The 20622-nt window shown below is 29.3% G+C and overlaps 1 protein-coding gene across 1 annotated transcript; it reads left to right on the top strand.

Annotated features, from left to right (window-relative positions):
- Positions 1–9149: 9149 nt before the first annotated feature.
- Positions 9150–12592, top strand: LOC130467991 (uncharacterized). Its single transcript, XM_056837245.1, has 3 exons — positions 9150–9631; positions 9855–11964; positions 12075–12592. The coding sequence occupies exons 2-3, from the start codon at positions 9856–9858 to the stop codon at positions 12474–12476; spliced, it is 2511 nt and encodes an 836-aa protein (XP_056693223.1). The 5' UTR covers positions 9150–9631; position 9855; the 3' UTR covers positions 12477–12592.
- Positions 12593–20622: the final 8030 nt, after the last annotated feature.

The raw sequence follows: 20622 nt of genomic DNA, 5'->3' as shown, positions 1-20622 counted from the left end.
CTGACAGTCTCCTTAATGAATTCTGTTCCCAAAACTATATTTTCACTGAAATCATTCCAGTAGGTGGGATTTCTACACTTTCTCCCATATAGTGCCTCAAAAGATGTCATCTTAATGCTTGCATGGTAACTATTATTGTATGAAAATTCGATCAAGTCTAGATGGTCTTCCCAACTACCCTTAAAGTCAATCGCACAAGCCCTCAACATATCTTCCATAGTCTGGTTAGTTCTCTCAGTCTGACCATCGGTTGCAGGGTGGGAAGCAGTATCATTTTCAATGTTGTCTCCAAGGTTCAACTGGACCCTTTTTGCTAAAATTTCAAACTTTTATGGTCGATAAGGATCTTACATGTTGCTCTATAAAGGTAATGTCTCCAAATATTCATAGATAACACTATAACATTGATTGGTTTGGGTATTTGTGATTGGAAATTAAGGATTTTCATGATTAAATTATTATATGTTTAAGCATTTCCAATACATGTTGCATTTAACTTGATCAATTAAGTGTTTCATGATTGCTTGGAGTAGTCTAGTTGGGTTGGAAAGGGATTAAAGAACTAAGCTTGGCTATTTGGTTGAATTAGGACTTTGATTTACCCCGGGTATGATAGGGTAGAACGGGAGTTCATCCTTGATGCTTAGGGAAATTGTTCGCGCATCGGGAGATGGTTGGAGCTATTTGTGAATTCAACGCTCATCATGTAGTGCTTGTGAATCTTCCTCATTTTCAACCTTGATGCTTAGGGAAATTGTACTACGGTTTGCATTAGTTTGTGTTAGTTAAATGAGTCTAGGTCCTTGTGCATAGTTATTTGTTTTGTTCGTTTTATTTTGAAAATTCCTTAAAAAATGGCAACTATCTCTATCCCTCAAAATGATGAATCGTGTACACTTGATGATTTCACGTCTCTCCACCATGAGTTTCTCCACAATGAATTTCTTAATGCTTTGCAATCCGAGTCGGTCATTTCTTTGTCCGAGTTTCGCCTTTTTATAACTCATTTGGATTGTCAAGAAAACCTTAAAAGGGATTCTTTTATTAGAGATTTCGAGGTTGCTTCCCAAACTTTTGTAAAACGCATGGGAGAAGTCTCTAACCTTCTAAATGAATCCATTCGAGATGCTTCATGGGAAAGAGATGATTTTGAGACTAATTTGCCACCTATGACGCATGACATTGAGGAATTAAGTATTGGGGATTATATTCCTACTCATTTCTCTTTGAGTGAGTGCCTCGATGATGGTGAGGAAGAGCTTTTTGCTCCATTTTGTTTTCAAGTGCTCAAATCGATTCTAATTGAGGGTGAATGTAAAATTGCCAACCAAAAATATTGTCTTGAGGAGAGCTTGAGCCTATTTCTTTTTCATTTCCTTATTTTGATTCTTCTTTTTCTTATTTTCTTATTTTTTCCTTTTGATCCTTCCTCTTTTAGGCATCCATCTCCTTATTGGCATCGAGTTCTATCATACTCTATGCATGCATTACATCTTGTCATTGCATATGATTTATCTAATGAAATGTGTGCTAGTGCATATGATAAACTCTTGAGATCATTGACATGGTATTTACTAGAAAGGTCATGCTTAGGACCTTAAATAAGCCTTTCTCGGGAAGTAACCCGTGTTTAATTGCTTTTATTTTCTTTCATTATTTTTATTATTTTCCATTTTTCTTATTCTTGATTTAGGTACCTAATTGGAATAAAGATACATTTGCGATATCATATGGAAAGCAAAGCATGATGTTGGAGAAAGTTGATTTCAAATGGAGAAATTGGATCATTTTGTATTTACACCCACCTACTATTCGGTAGTATCTTTCCTCTCCCTATTTTCATTACTCCATGGGTTGATTGGGAATAAGGGCATGAGATTGGATGGTTAAAATTGTTGATTTGGTTGCTTCCATTTCTCTTTCTCTAATTTATTGTGATTTGCGGAACTATGCATTTTGGTTGAATGTATGTTTTCTTTCCCCCCTCCCTTCCCTTGAGTCTTTGTTTCAAGCATTGAGGACAATGCTTAATTCTAGCTTGGGGGGGTAGCCTTTCGCTAGCTTGGGGGAGGCTTCATTTTCGTTTTTTTTCTTTTCTTTAATAAAATTCAAAATCCAAAAAAAAATCTTTATTTATTTCTTTTTATTTATCTTTTCTTTCAAAGTTTTGTTAAATAATCACAAAAAAATCGAAAAAAGTTTAGAAAATCCAAAAAAGTCTCAAGTGATTGAACAAAAGCACTAAAAATGATTCGTTCGTCCAAAGGAAGAATCTTGATGATTTATAATGTGGATTCCCTTGCTTATCTTTTTGGATAATTGAGTAGAGGTATTTCCTTTCGATTTTTGCATGTGTGAGTTAGGGCGATTAAGGATAGCTTAATATTTATTGCTTGAGTCTCTACTTGAAAAAGTTTTTGATGATTCTAAGTGATAAGCTTTGGTTTAAAAAGAGTCTATTTTGTTCTCTTTTGGAATTTTCTTTGCTACCTTAATTCCCTTTGGTGCACTTTGTTCCCCCGAATAAGCTATGCTAAGAGTTAATTGATTGTATAACAAAAAGATTGTGATTCATGTTTCGAGTCCAATAAGTGGTGCCAATGAGCCCACAAGGCGAAAGCCAAAGTGTCAAGTCCGAGTCAATAAGTGGCGCCAATGAGCCCACAAGGCTTAATAAGCCTATTAAAGTATACAAAAAGAAAAAGAAAAAAAGTAAATAAGTGGTAAATACCACAAGTTCTTGAGAAAGTGGGTTAGTTTAGATGATTGAGATTTTTGCAACGAGATTTTAGGCTGATCATAAAGAAACCTAGTACTAATTACGACCATTTCAAAATATGGTTGTTGTTTCCGGTTAATTACGACCAGAAACGCGTGTTGTCGTAATTTTTGGTCGCAAATTGTACTATTTTCTGGTACTCTGTAGTGCATATTAACATTTTCGGGAGTGGTGGAAATAATACCCAAAGAACTACCCTTCCACACTCATTGTGCCACTTTGCAGAACCTAAAGATATGAGGCGGAGATACTGCTGGAATTAATTATCACATCAGATGGTGTTACTTCTATATGCACCACAACTTCTTCAAAACATAGGGATAACAATTTCCAGTTTTATTTTTGTTTTTATTGAAACAAATAAATCCCAGGTGCTAAAAGAGAGACGTTACGTTACTAGAATAACGTTTTAAAATCAGTCACTTTTACCACCTTAAATTTTATATATTTTAGATTCTTCCAAACACTTCTAATTATTTAAGTTGACTTATATTATTAGCACCTAATCATTTAAGCTGACTAAAACTGCTTGCCAAACATAGCCTTAATTTGCTCACGCCTTAATTTGCTCACGCCTTAATTTGCTTACAAATGGACATGAGTGTTTGATCCGAGCGTACCATGAGTGAGTGTTTGCTTACTGACATTGATTTTATGAAAGGACATGAGTGTTTGATCCGATCATCAACACTACTGACATTGATTTTATGAAGGGACAAGAGTGTTTAATACAAGTGTACCATACCCTAATAACTATTCACATTTATTTTATGAATGGACAAGCTAGAGTGTTTGATAAAAATGTACCATACTCTAATAACTACTCAGATTGATTCCTTCGCCTTCTTAAAAACTCTATTTGTAATTTGTATTACTCCTGTAATTTATTCGCATAAAAAAAAGTTCCATCACTTATAATTCAAATTAATACAATAAAAAAGGATTTCTCATAAAAAGAACTTTAGACCGGCCAATAAATGTTGAGCTTCTTTGTTATGTCTTGTGGTGAAGATTTACCATTTACATACGTGTTTATATCCTCTACTTACTAAAAATGTCGCAACTATGTTCTAAGTTTTGCGTCATTTTCTTTTCCCGTTATGTGCCTTTATTTATTTGTTATTTACTGTAATGCCATGATCACCTTACAACTCATTAATAAAAAAAATTCTTTTTTTTTAAACATTAAACAGTTGTCACTTTTATCTTTTAATAATGCTAAAATATGTATATACTCATATCCACGTAGGGATGTCAATGGGGCGAGGCGGGGCGGATGCGGATGTAGGTCCCTCCATGGCTCCATCCCCATCCTCACCTAAATTTTTTATCCCCATCACCCATAGCGGGTACAAAATTTATCCTCATCACCGCCACAACGGATACAATATTCAAAGACATCCCCGCCCCACCACCCGCATGGGTATCCATCCCCGTCTCACCCACATGGCCAATACTATTTAGCATCCATTTGTCATATATACGGAGTAATGAAAAATTAACTTTAGAAAAAATATCTTATACTAATAACATATATAATCGGAAAAAAGTATTCGTCATAACAAAAAAAAGTCCAAACAAAAAAACTTAAAAGTCTCAACTAAATTCATATTATCACCTACAAACAAACAAATAAATTCACACCCGCCCCATCACCCATGGCGTATATGAAGCGGGGCTTGTGGGGATGGGGCGGGCGAGCGGGTTTGCGGCAGATTCAACACAAAATCTACCCGCACCATCACCCATGGCAGGTACGACTTTTATACCGATCCCCGCCCCATCATCCACCAAATCTACCTCTATCCCCGCCTACTTGGGGCGGATACGAGGCAGGTCTCCCACGAAACCCTCCCCATTGACATCCCTATATCCACGTGTTCTCGCTGGTGTTTAGAGAGAAAAATAAAGAGTTTTGTTAGCCGCAACTCCAATGAGTTACAAGGTGGTGTAGCTAAGTTTGGCACATCAAACTTCTACCTACAATTGATTTAAGATACAAAGTTTCACAATGGTTGGCTACGATATCTTGTAACTCCCTATAATATTTAATTTAAACAATTTATTAATCCAAAATAAATAATTCAATATCCAACAAATTGCTACCTGCTCAAAATAGCTACTTTGATAACTGCTTATGTCATTGATGTACCAACGGTTGACTACTTGCTCACGTATTTTTATTTTTTTGTGTGCAGCTCCATTTTTTAACTACCGGAGTTGCTGGTAGGGATTCATTCTCAAGAACTGGTTTGTTCTCTGCCTCCTATACAATCAAGCAACGAATTACCTATTAGTATTGCGCACATCTCGTCTGTAGTTAGGAACATCTCATCTGAAATCAAAAAAAAAATCTGGTATATTTATTAGGAGGAATCTAGGGTTTCGACAAGCTCGATTTTCTGAATAATTATTCGATATATTGAGTTTTTAGGTAAATTCTTTTACCATAAAATGAAATTATTGTTTTGGTTTATCCAACTAATTTGATTTGAATTTTATATCTTTGGTGCAAATTTATTTGTGAGATTGTTTTATAAACATTCAAGTGATAGTGAAAAAAAATTGTGATTTTTGTTAGATTGAGTCTTGGGTGATTTGCATACGTTAGGCTTTATTCTGTTCGACTTATTTTGACTTATTTCAGACAAAATAAGTCAGATAAATTCAGATATTTTCAGTTAAGTTCAGATAATAAAATTTTGAAAAAATAATTTCAAACATTTGAACACACAAATAAGTTTATTTCAGGCCAAATAAGTTTTTTACAGATAAAATGAGTTCATAAGTTAAGTTCATATAAGTTCAGATAATATAAGTTCATCCAAACTAAGTCGAGTAGAACGAAACCTTAGTTATTATAAAATATTTAGCAAAACTTAACACAAATTGTTACCATCATGATATATTTTGTTTAAAATTAGAATCTTGTATATGCTACTATGTACTTTTCTGAACATTTTTTGTTGCTTAAATGTTTATTTGGAGTACTAGATGATTGAAACATTAAGCTAGCGTCAATTACTGGTTTCCAATTTTGGGTATTACACTTGAAATTTATGATGTCATTTTCTGAGTTGCGTGCATTAGAAAATCAAAATAAAAGAAAAAATAATATTGAGTTGTACTCCGTATTTACATTATTAAGATGTCAAAAAGGAATTATTATTTTTGGTGTGCATGTCAATATAAGAGTACTAAAGGAGTATTTCACTTGGTAGGGAGGACCTCGTGTTTGATCCCCCACAACAACAATTGGAAAGGGACGAGAACCTATCTACTCAGAACTCGCCCCGAATTCGAATTAGCCGAAAGGGTGAACCGGGTGGTACACCAAGAAATAAAAATAAAGGAGTATTTTTTATTTCCCACATACCAAAGGCCAATGACAAGCACTAGCTAACCAACTGAGAGAACTGACCTAGCTAGATGAAATAGTTAAGGGGCAGTTCCTTATAGCTAGTGTGTTTCCTATTTTCGAATTACATTATATTTCAAGTGCTTGTCAATGAAGTTTTCCCGTTCCATCCTAATAACAATATTTTGATTTTCTAATGTGAATTATTTTTACCTCAGATTACTACTACCGAAACAATGGATGCATGAAGGAGAACAGACATGACTTTATAGATTTGGTTCGACATGCCACTTCAATGCTAAGTAACAATAAGCAAATTTTCAACAATGTACAACTTCAACGGGCTTTTACAAAGCTTATGTTGACTATGTACAAGTTCACTAAGATTCTTTTGATTAGAAGCTTCTTTTGACTATGTATAAGTTCAAAAGACTTTTTTTTTTTTACTATATACATATTTATTAAGGTAATCCACGTAAGTACATTTCTACTTTTGGATGTAAGAAAAACAAACTACTTCCTCCGTTCATTTTTACTCGCAACGTCATTTTCACGCATGCCAATGCACAACTTTGATCATTAATATCTTTAATTCTCTTTAAGAAAAAAAATTATAAAAAGTTAATATTTTGAAAATACACATTAAGACGAATCTAACAAGATCTCACATGACTATGTTTTATCTTACGTATAAATCACCAACAATGGTCAAAGTATAATATGTGAATAGTGTAGAAACCACAAACATTGCGAGTATTAAAAATCGGAGGAAATATCGCACCATGGTTGACTTTTACTCATCTAACCATTACTTTGACTCTTAATAACTCAAATCGTGTACAAGTAAAAATTATAAAAAAATAATATTTAGAAAATATATATCAATACGAATCTAACAGGACCCCACATGACGTACGAATCACAAAAAATGGCCAAAGTCGTAATGTGAATAGTATAAAAAACAAATGGTGCGATATTTCCGGAAAGAAGGATGTATGTACTTAGACATACAATACTTTTGATGTATAAAATATTGTAAATAATCTAATGATTTTTTGCATATTTTTAGTATCTTACTTGACGTGCGGCGCACGTGTCTTTACAATATTTTAAAATAGCAACTATATTTTAGATTGTATATTACTCCGTATTTCAACATATTTACAAAATACTACCGATACACATATTTCAATACTCATAAGGATTATTTAGGAATTTCTCGAGAAGTTCATATACCCACACAGTGACTTTTTCTGAAATCAATTGAGCCATGGGAAAATAATATAGTGATAATGGACAATGACGTCATATCTTTAGGCCCTGTTCTTTTTGGCTTAATTTCAGCTTCATGACTTATTTGGCAGTTCAGTTTAGTTTAGTTCAGTTCAGTTCAATTCAGGAGCATTCAGTTTAGTTCAGTTCAGGAGCATTCAGTTCAGTTCAGTTCAGTTCAGTTCAATTTAATTTAATAATATTAATAATAATTATTATTATATTATTATTATTATTATATTACTATTATTATTATATTATTATTATTAATAATTTTACTTATATTATTATTTATATTTATATTATTATATTATTATATTACTTATTATTTATATTTATATTATTATACTTATTATTATTATTATTATTATTATTATTATTTATAACTAATTATTTATTAATAATTAATATTATTTATTATTATTTATTAATTAGTTACGGATTATTAGTTATTAATTATTTAGTTATTAGTTATTAAAAATGAATTATTATTATTATTAATAGTTATCACTTATTGTAATTATTGAGTAATCAAATACAGATAATTATTATTATTTATTATATAGTTATTTAGTTATTAATTAATAATTATTATTTAGTTATTAGTTAACATTTTTTATTATTATTTAATAATTATTAATTATTAATTATCAATTATTAATTATTAATTATTAATTATTAATTATTAATTATTAATTATTAATTATTAATTATTAATTATTAATTATTAATTATTAATTATTAATTATTAATTATTAATTATTAATTATTAATTATTAATTATTAATTATTAATTATTAATTATTAATTATTAATTATTAATTATTAATTATTAATTATTAATTATTAATTATTAATTATCAATTATTAATTATTAATTATTAATTATTAATTATTATTTATTAATTATTAATTATTAATTATTAATTATTAATTATTAATTATTAATTATTAATTATTAATTATTAATTATTAATTATTAATTATTAATTATTAATTATTAATTATTAATTATTAATTATTAATTATTAATTATTAATTATTAATTATTAATTATTTTTTATTATTTATTAATTATAATTATAAATTATTAATTATTAATTATTATTAATTATTTATTAATTATTAATTATTAATTATTATTTATTATTTATTAATTATTAATTATTAATTATTTATTATTTATTATTATTTATTAATTATTAATTATTAATTATTAATTATTAATTATTAATTATTAATTGTTAATTACTTAATTATTAATTATTAATTATTAATTATTAATTATAATTATTAATTATTAATTGTTAATTATTAATTGTTAATTATTAATTATTAATTATTAATTATTAATTATTAATTATTAATTATTAATTATTAATTGTTAATTATTTATTATTAATTATTAATATTAATTATTAATTATTAATTATTAATTATTAATTATTAATTATTTATTATATTATAATTATTAATTATTAATATTAATATTTAATTATTAATTATAATTATTACTTATTAATATTAATTATAATTATAATTATAATTATTAATTATTAATTATTAATTATTAATTATTAATTATTAATTATTAATTATTAATTATTAATTATTAATTATTAATTATTAATTATTAATTATTAATTATTAATTATTAATTATTAATTATTAATTATTAATTATTAATTATTAATTATTAATTATTAATTATTAATTATTAATTATTAATCGGATTTTTCACCAAATGCCCCTCAGGTTTACTTTAATGCACCAAATACCCCTAAACTTTTCAAAATGCACCAAACACCCCTGACGTATGCAATAATATCATTAAATGCCCTTTTGTCTGACGGACGTTAACCCTCCGTTACCATGTTTTTACCTTGTTGCCCTTACTTGTCCTTTCTGGCGCCATATCAAAAAAGAAAAAAAAAAAAAAAAAAAAAATTCAAAACCTAACTTCCCAACTTCTTCCTCGACATTTCTCTCTGTTCTCTTACACCATTAGAGAGCACTTGAGTACCAAACCAAAGAGAGAGAAAGATCGAAATTCGCTGGGATTTGTGTAAAACAACTCGCAATAGTTAGTCGAAGTAAATCCCCACGAAAAGATCGACAATTTGGTCCAAAAATCTGCAGTTTTCGCGAGTCCTACAAAAGTGGGTGCAAGGAGAGCAAAGGACTGGAATTTGTGGCTTCAACTTCATCAAAATTGTGTCAAGGTTAGTTCACTCAATTCGTTTCTTGTTCTTGGTGCTATTTTTTGCGAATTTTGCTTTGATTAGGGTTAGGGTTTTGCTAAAATCGTGATTTTTCCATGAGATGGGTTAACTTGAATTTTGGGGTGTTAATGGTAAAACATAGTGTCTGGTTGTGCTTTGTTGTTTTGCCTAATGATTTAGTTCATTAATTTGAATTTTTGTGTTGTGTTTATTGTTTGTATAGGATGGTCGCAATTTGGTTGTTATGTCATTATAATGATCGGAATTTTGATGTGAGGGTACAAGATACTGATGAAACGAACTACATGGATTTGGTTGATGACTTGTTTGATGATTCTATTAAGCAAGATGTTCTGATTCCCGATTTATTTAGATTGTTTTATGTTAATCCTAGTACGAATAAAAGAGTAGAATTGTTGAATGATGTTGGTTTGATGGGCATGTGGGGTTTATTTAAGCGCACAGATACTGTGGAAATATGGATAGAGAAGGCAAATGAGAAGGAAACTTCAATCCAATTTAGGACTGCAGTTAAGAAAAGGAAGGATAGGAAGGAAAGGAAGGCTGCAGAACTTAGAAGGAAAGCTGAGGAGTTTGAGAGGGAGAGGGAAGAGGAAAGGAGAAGGTTAGAAAGGGAGGCTGAGATTCAAAGGGATTTGGAGGAGCAATTGGCAAACACAGTGGCAGTTGAGGTGCCTGTGTATGATGTTGAGGATTTAAGCGTAGAGTACGTACGTGTTTACAGCTCACAACATGCTGACTGCTTTTCCCCGGGAGGTTCCCAACCACCAAATACACAAAAAGAGCCTTCACCACCACCAAGAGAGCCCTCACCACCACCAAATGTTCCATCACCACCAAGAGAGCCCTCACCACCACCAAATAATCCATCACCACCACCAAGAAGTCCCTCACCACCACCAAATAATCCATCACCACCACCAAGAAGTCCCTCACCACCACCAACCTCACCACAGACACAACCACAGCAACAACAACAACAGAAAGAACATCAGCAACAACAACAAACAGAACATCAACAACAACAACAAACAGAACAACAGCAACACCAACCCACAGAACAGCAGCAACAACATCAAACAGAACACCAGCCAGATCAGACACCCCCTCCTAACAGGGCTGAGTTAAACAAAGGGAGGGGTTTCAGAATTTCCAGAAGTCATGCTAAGAAGACGGGTGAGTTTGTTCCTAAGAAGAGGGGGGGAAGGCCTGCTGGTTCAAGGGTGAGGAAACCCACTGCATACAATGTGGAGGAAGAGGAGCAATGGGATGATGAGAGTGATGATGAAAATTTTGAGGAGAGTGAGAGTGATAGTGAAACTGGTTTCAACTCCGACGATTTCATTGACGAAGAAATTGAAGAAGATGAAGAACAAGATGTTCTTAAGGAGGTAATTTCTGAGAGAAGTTTTGAGGATCATTTAGATGGGAGTAATAAGCTGGATAATTTGTATGCAAATGGAAAAGTTGTGGGAAGCATGCCATGGGGGACTATCAAGTTGCAACCATGGATGATATTCCAAAGCAAGACACACTTCATGGAGGTCTTCAGAGACTTCTGTATTCAAGAGGGATTTGCTGTGAGTGTTGAAAAGGCTGATACAACCAGATTCACTGCAATGTGTCTGGTTGAGTCATGCAATTGGAGGATCCATGCCTGTGTGTTGTTGGATGGGGTCAGTTGGGCCATTAAAACTCTTGTCAGTGAGCACAAGTCTTGTGGGAGACTTGAGGAGAATCCCATGGTGACATCTCAGTGGCTATGCACCAAACTACTTCCTGACATTGAAGCAAATCCAGAAATCCCAATTAAGACACTTCAAAGAAAGGCATTGGGGATTTATAGGGTACAAGTGAAACAGAGGTTGATGTACAAGGTGAGAAGCCTCGGGAGGCAGCAAATTTATGGAGGTTTTGATGAGTCATATGCCCTTTTACCATCCTATGCTGAAATGATCAAATCTACCAATCCTGGGAGTTATGCCTTGGTCACTTGGACTGCAGATTCTGGTAACGTGACACCCCGTTTCAAGGCTTGCTTTTTCTCCTTTGCTGCACAAGTTAGGGGTTTCTTAAGAGGTTGTAGGCCTATCATAGGCATTGATGGTGCACATTTGAGTGGATACTATAAGGGAATTCTCCTCACTGCAGTTGCTATCGATGGGAATAATGAGATTTTTCCATTAGCCTATAGCATTGTGAGTACGGAGAGTATGGACACATGGTCCTATTTTTTCAGAAGTTTGAAGGCTTTGTTTGTTCAACATGGGTGCCAGAGGGATGACTGGACTTTTATTAGTGACAGAATGAGGGTAATTACTCCTCCCTTTCTTGGTTTTTATTATTTGTAGTATTGTTTATATTTTTTTCAGTTTTCTGGTTCACTTCCCTAGTTATTGAAACTTGGAATTGTGTTATGCAGGGAGTAGAATCTGCTTTGTATGATGTTTTCCCCAAAGCAGTCAGGAGGGTCTGTGCTCAGCATCTGTATACCAACTGCAGACAAGCTGGATACAGTGGCACAGCCTTCCATGACTTGTTCTGGGTTGCTGCTGATGCATACAATCCATATGTCTTCAACAAAGCCATGGAAAAGATTGGCAAACTCATCCCAGAAGCAGTGGGATATCTTGACAAAGTGCCTGAACAGTGGTCCAGACACAAGTTTGATGTTGGGGTCACTTGTGATCACAACACCACCAACTTTGTGGAATCCTTCAACGCGTGTACCAAACCCTTTAGGGATCTTCCTGTTTTGTCACTTCTTGAAGGTAATCCTTTACATTTTATCCTATTTTTGTGTCATTGGAACTTATTTATTTAGGTTTGTATTCAAGTGTCCGAGTCGGGTTTGTGTTCAAGTGTCCGAGTCGGGTATGTGTTCAAGTTTCCGAGTCGGGTATTTATTTTGCATTAAAATGTGTGATGCCAATTATTGTATTCTGTTATGTTAGAAATAAGGTCTTGGTATATTAATTATTAATTATTAATTATTAATTATTAATTATTAATTATTAATTATTAATTATTAATTATTAATTATTAATTATTAATTATTAATTATTATTTATTAATTATTAATTATTAATTATTAATTATTAATTATTATTAATTATTAATTATTATTAATTATTAATTATTAATTATTAATTATTTATTATTTATTATTTATTAATTATTAATTATTATTTATTATTATTTATTACGTACGTAGTAGTATTTATTATTTATTATTTATTATTTATTATTATTATTATTTATTATTTATTATTTATTATTTCTTATTTCTTATTTATTATTTATTATTTATTATTTATTATTTATTATTATTATTTATTATTTATATTTATTATTTATTATTTATTATTTATATTTATTATTTATTATTATTATTTATTATTTATTATTTATTATTTATTATTATATTATTATTATTATTCTTATTTATTATTATTATTTATTAGTTATTATTTATTATTATTATTTATTATTTATTATTATTATTTATATTTATTATTTATTATTTATTATTTATTATTTATTATTTATTATTTATATTATTATTTATATTTATTATTTATTATTATTATTTATTATTATTATTTATTATTTATTATTTATTATTTTATTTATTATTTATTATTTATTATTTATTATTTATTTATTTATTATTTATTATTTATTATTTTATTATTTATTATTTATTATGTTTATTATTATTTATTATTCTATTATTTATTATTTATTATTATTATTATTATTTATTTAGTATTTATTATTTTATTATTATTATTTATTATTTATTATTTATTATTTATTATTTATTATTATTTATTATTTATTATTTATTATTATTTATTATTTATTATTTATTATTTATTATTATTATTATTTATTATTTATTATTTATTATTTATTATTTATTATTTATTATTTATTATTTATTATTTATTATTTATTATTTATTATTTATTATTTATTATTTATTATTTATTATTATTATTTATTATTTATTATTTATTATTTATTATTTATTATTTATTATTTATTATTTATTATTTATTATTTATTATTTATTATTATTATTTATTATTTATATTTATTATTTATTATTTATTATTTATTATTATTATTTATTATTTATTATTTATTATTATATTTATTATTTATTATTTATTATTTATTATTTATTATTTATTTATTATTTATTATTTATTATTTATTATTTATTATTTATTATTTATTATTTATTATTTATTATTTATTATTTATTATTTATTATTTATTATATTATTATTTATTATTTATTATTTATTATTTATTATTATTATTTATTATTTATTATTTATATTTATTATTTATTATTTATTATTATTTATTATTTATTATTTATTATTTATATTATTATTTATTATTTATTATTTATTATTTATATTTATTATTATTATTATTATTTATTATTTATTATTATTATTTTTATTATTATTATTTATTATTTATTATTTCTTATTTATTATTTATTATTTATATTTATTATTTATTCTTTATTATTTATTATTTATTATTTATTATTTATTATTTATTATTTATTATTTATTATTTATTATTTATTATTTATTATTTTTATTATTATTTATTATTTATTCTTATTATTTATTCTTTATTATTTATTATTTATTATTTATATTTATTATTTATTATTTATGATTTATTATTTATTATTATTATTATATTTATTCTTTATTATTTATATTTATTATTTATTATTTATTATTTATATTTATTATTATATTTATTATTTATTATTTATTATTTATTATTTATTATTTATTATTTATATTTATTATTTATTATTTATTATTTATTATTTACTATTTACTATTTACTATTTATTATTTATTATTTATTATTTATTATTTATTATTCATTATTTACTATTTATTATTAATTATTATTTTTTTATTTATTCTGTTAAGTTCAATTCAATTAAGTTAAGTTAAGTTCAGTTCAGTTCAGTTCAGTTCAGTTCAGCTCTAAAGAACAGGACATTAATCATAAGAGGTTGAAACAATATGACACATGTTGGAATATGTAAAGTATTCGCAATGAGATAGAAGAACGTTTTTCAATTTTTGTTTTCATTATCAACAAGGTTGTTGATAACTTGATACAAGTACCAAACCAGAAGACATGGTGTTAAAATGTGTGGTGAAGTTTCAAACTGAGAGACAACTCAGTAACCCATTAACTGTTATTCTTTCCAAGAAAAGGGGGAAGAAAACATACACAAGGAGTTAACTAATAAGGACCTGTACAACTTTCTTTTTTACTTAGGCAACAAATTTGGTAGGGATATGAAAAGCTCTGTTTCAAAGTCAGAGGTGCACCCACTATCCAATCTTGGGACCAAATCTTGTTTCATCTGTGTTTCTCTACTTCATTTATCATCTTTGTCTACAGTATACTCGTCTTTAGCTACTAATTTCTACTATGAAGCAGATTCTATACTACTATATTTCACAAGGTAAAGTTTGTGAACTAATTCAAGAGAAGAAAGAGTTATCTCTGAACATAACTAATGTCTAGTATCCTAAAAAAATGTAATAAAACTTGATGATATACACATGAAATCATGACACAATATAAGTGTGCATTTGCATTTATCTTTTACTATTACTAGTGGCTTTGCCACGCGCGTTGCGCGCGGTGTAGCCGGGAGTTTTAGACCAGGTACGAAGAAAGTTCTAGTGTTTATTAGTAATTCGGTATGATATATTATGAATGGTACAACAACATACTATATGTATTTATTAGCTACAGAGTACAACATATAGTGTACTACTTAGAGTTGTGTTTTTTGCAAAACATAATACTCCCTCCGTCCCTTAATACTCGCACCGCTTTCCTTTTCGGGTCGTCCCTTAATACTTGCACTGTTTCTATAAATGGAAATTCTTACAAATATTATATTATTTCTCACGCTTACCTACTAACCCACCTACACCACTACTCCCTACAAAAATTCATTTAAAAATTCACATACCCCACTCACCACTCCCCACCCCTTACACATTTCCTACTAGCTACATTAAAAAAATACTCCACTATCAACTAACACTATTAAATTAATAAGTCAATTGAAATGTCTTAAACTCCGCACCGGTCAAACCGGTGCGAGTATTAAGGGACGGAGGGAGTACTAACGCAAAAGGTGTATTGTAGGAACACATAACTTGTTAAGGCCTCAAGGGTAATTGATTCTTGACCCATCTACATGAAAATCGATAGCATGAACAGTCATAGACAGTCATTTTCTGCAAAGAATGATTTTCATAGCTTTTTTTGTGATTTTTAGGAGGTTTAAGATGCCAAAGTTTAACAATTGATCTCCTATTAGTCTATTACACCATATGCGAGAGTCATACATGCTCTCAATGCTAACTAATTATCAGCAAATTGCTCCAATGTGTAATCATTCTCTATCCAATTATACCTCTCTTATTTGAGTACACCAACGTAGAAATCGAGTTATAATCCTTCTAAATGCTCATGACCACCATTTTTCTTGACATTCAGGGTTGCAGTTTCCAATGATGGAAGTTTATACCTTAGTGACCTTATAAATATACTGCCAGTAATAGAAAGATGTTTGGGTTTTACTTAACTCTCCACGCAACTTTCCCTAAAGAACCTTTTTGAACGAAATAACATTCCAGATCTTCAGATACATAGTTAAATACTTCTAATGTTAGCAAATTCATATTCTATTCTAGTAATTTCTTTAATGAAACCATCAAGAATTACCCAGATTCAAATTATGACCATCTAGCCAACGAAATATAGTAACATACGAGTAGCAAATTGTTCAATAAAATCAATTATCCAGAAACCACAGTTTTACACGCACACCAATGCATACCAGGTTTTGCAGTCTAAATACAGTTTTGAAAGGAAAAATAATGTACTGAAGGAACACAATTAAGAACTACTTGTTGCGCCAAATATAAAACAAAATAACAACTATGCTAATGTTGAAAGATAATTACAAACGATAGGATATTAATATTCGAAAATGATAAAGGTCGCAACATGCGACCTTTAAGCCGTGTCACAATGATGACATGTCATGCTTATGTGTCATGATTTAAATTGGAATCTAAATATATCCTATTATACATGTTTAAAATAAAGGTAGGAAAATCTTAATATTCTAATTTGTTTCTTTCTTTATATCGATTATCTTATTTACATGTTTTCATAGTAAAATTTTTGCATTGATAGTAAAAATATTATGATGACTCATAGCCTACGTGGCGCCTATATGTACCAATTAAACTCCGGCACGTGAGATTGCGACAACTAAATGTTGTCACAACTTGCGATCTCTATCATCACCCATTAATATTATCAAAAATTCAAAACTCAAAAGTAGATTAATTATGCAAAGCTTAATTCAACAACTGTGACATATGTTAACATTAACATAATACTAATTAATCTTTGCATAATTAATTGTGAAATTTGTAATGTTGTGTTACTGTTCATAAGGAACAGTAATTTGTATTCCAACTTTTTAAAGAGTAAAGATTCAAGCTCTTAATACCAGCTCTCCTCTCTCTCCTCTCCACGGCTCTCCTCTCTCTCCTCCAAACCCTAGCCTCCATTGGTAACTTTTGAGGGGCTTCCATCGGTTTTACCGGTGGAAAGTCCCAATTGCTTTGTCTTCTTGTGTTCTTTACTTTACTTTTTGTTTTTGTAGGTCTAATAATGCGTCCTCCTCCAGAGAGGAACGATTCTCCCTTGAAAGACAGAGTTTTTTTCTCTTTTCTTTTTAAAAGGTTTTCTGCTTTTGTGTGGGTATCGAGTCGAGGGGTGTTGTTTGTGTATTTCATGGTGGAAATTGTGTTGTTTCTATGATGTATGCACTTTGAAGATCAAGATCAATATGTGATATGAAGCAGATTCAATTTTCAAGATGACTATAACGTTTATAACGAGATCCTCCATACAACGAAAAGATGCTTTGACATCGAAGTTATTTCATGGCTATACATATACCATGATTCCGGAGCCATTCTTTTCAACAGCTTTTGGCGAAGCACGATTCAGTTTCAGTACTGTTGTTTGCAACGCATGTCCCCAAAATTGTAAAGGAAATTCGGCTTGACCCATCATTGACCTGACCATATCTAGTAATGTCCTATTTCTCATTTCCGACACTCCATTCCATTGAGGTGTCTCCGGAACAGTCAACTCAGAAATAATACCACATTCTTTTAGATGGTTATCAAACTCGTGGCTAAGATATTCACCTCCTCGATCTAATCTTAGAGCTTTGATTTTCTTGCCATTTTGATTCTCTACTTTATTTAAAAATTCTCAGAATTTCTCAAACGATTCAGACTTGTGTTTCATTAAGTAAATATAGCCATATCTACTGAAATCGTCCGTAAACGTTATGAAATAGTTGAAATCACCTCTAGCTTCCGTACTCATAGGCCCACGTACGTCCGTATGTATTATCCTTAGTAGTTCGCTTGCTCTTTCTTCTATTTTTGAGAAAGGTCGCATTGTCATTTTGCCAAGTAAACAAGATTCACATTTATCAATCTTCTCTAAGTCTAATTATTCTAGAATGCCCTTCTTTTGAAGTCTTTCCATGCGTTTTGTGTTTATATGGCCTAATCGACAATGCCATATATATGTAAGATCCGAATCACCAGTTTTTGCCATTTTGGAATTTATGTTATAGATTTGTTTGCTTGTATCTAGCGCATATATACCATTCTCTTGTTGTGTTGAACCATAAAACATTTCATTTAAAGAAAAAGAACAACTATTGTCTTTAAATTGAAAACTAAAACCTTTAGAATCCAAACTTGAAATGGAAATGATGCTTCCGGTGATACTAGGCACATAGTAACAGTTTTCTAGTTCCAAAACAAAACCACTAGGCAAAGATATAAAATAAGATCCTACTGCTAATGCAACAATCCGTGCTCCATTTCCCACGCGTAGATCCATCTCGCCTTTATTAAATTTTCTACTTCTCCTTAGTCCCTGTGAATTGGAACATAAGTGTGAGCCATAACCAGTATCTAATACCCAAGAAGTAGAATTTGCAAGATTACAATGTATAACATATATACCTGAAGTAGAAGCAACGTTCCCGTTCTTCTCATCTTCCTTTCTCTTAAAGTTCATGCCGTGAACGCAACGGGTAAGACACATATTACAGATTTATGAGTATACCTAAACAGAGTGTATGAAAGAATAATTACAGGGTTGTTTGGTTACTTAACTAGACGAGGATAATATATGAAGTTCTACTCAAGGAACGTATGTATTCTACTCAAGGAACGTATGTATTCAAAACGACATAACACTTCATATATACTCCGTACAATTTTGCAATGAAATCTATAATCTAGAGAAATTAAAGTTTGAGTCTTAGAGGGGAAATACATATGAGATTTTATAGGAATAGAATTAGACATCCCCTGACATGATATATCTAAAAGGCCCACTAAAAATTTGATTGAAATACATTCATTGAAATCAATCAATACATTTCCACACGTCCACCAAACACGTTATATTTTTCTTGCCACGGGTAATAGAACTGATAGAAAAAGTGATATTTAAAAATTTTATGTTGAGACTGGTCCAATGAGATCCAACGAGAAAATAACTTTTTGAAATATTTAACTATCAATTACAGCCAAAGTTTACAAACTTTATCCATATGAAAGGTAAATTTTGTGGAACTTTATAGAATGACTGAATTTATAAGTAGTTTAATAAATAATTAATGAAACTTGAACGGAGTACACAATAACATCCTTTATGACATTAATAAAACAGAGAAACTAATAATGTAAATAGTAACATATATTTGTGTTATGAATTTTTGTGTTGCACAGGTAATACTGCATACAAATTAAGGCATAAAATTTTGATTTTCAGCTAAATTATAATTATTTTTTATTCATGTATATAACTTCATGACAGGTTTAATATTTTGTATCATCACTAATGAAAATATCAACATTTTTAGTTTAGTGAAAACTTAATTTTTAAACTTTTTAGACCGTGCAATTGCACGAGTACTATACTAGTTATATTAATATTTCTCTCTTACTTGTGGTCTCCACACTTACTCACATCATCTTTTTACTATAATAATACATATATAATGTACCCACTACCCCACTTTCATCTTATTTTAATAAATTCAACTCATTGTCCTAAAACTATGTGTCTGTCAAAGTGTATCTCTTTTTAAAATACGGAAGGAGTAACTACTGACATTGATTTTATGAAGGGACAAGAGTGTTTAATACTTCCTCCGTTCTCATTTACATGACATAATTGAGCTTTCGACACTATTCACACAAGCTTCTTTGACTTCGTTTTGTGATTTATACTTAAGAAAAAACATAGTTGTGTAGGGTCTTATTAAATTCGTCTCAATGAATATTTTTTAAATATCAACTTTTTATAATTTAATCTTATTCATAATGAAAGATATTAATGTTTGAAATTATGCATTGGCAAACGTGCCTAAATAATTGTGTCATTTAAAAAAGAATGGAGGAAGTACAAGCATACCCTACCCTAATAGCTACTAGTATTTTATGCACGCGATGCGTGCGAAATTATATAAAAACTTAAAATTGTATTACAACCACTAAATATAAATATTAGATAAAAAATATTCACAAATTTCGTATTTAAAAAAATTAGGGTTATACTATACGATTATACATCTATATATTCACATTTATTTTATGAAGGGACAAGCTAGGGTGTTTGATAAAAGCGTACCAATCCCTAATAACTACTCAGATTGATTCCTTCGAACGTCATCTTAAAGACTCTATTTGTAATTTGTATTACTCATGTGATTTATTCACATTAAAAAAAATTATCACTTACACAATTTAAATTAATACAATAAAAAAGAATTT

The sequence above is a fragment of the Spinacia oleracea genome, chromosome 2 (genome assembly GCF_020520425.1).
Source record: "Spinacia oleracea cultivar Varoflay chromosome 2, BTI_SOV_V1, whole genome shotgun sequence".
Classification (NCBI taxonomy): Eukaryota; Viridiplantae; Streptophyta; class Magnoliopsida; order Caryophyllales; family Amaranthaceae; genus Spinacia; species Spinacia oleracea.
This window is presented reverse-complemented; position numbering and strand designations above follow the sequence as displayed.

Bases quoted from the DNA above. Each gene is read 5' to 3' on its own strand.
- LOC130467991 (XM_056837245.1), top strand. From the start codon at position 9,856: ATGGTCGCAATTTGGTTGTTATGTCATTATAATGATCGGAATTTTGAT. The intron at 11,965-12,074 runs GTAATTACTCCT...TGTGTTATGCAG, and splicing joins TTATTAGTGACAGAATGAGG to GGAGTAGAATCTGCTTTGTA.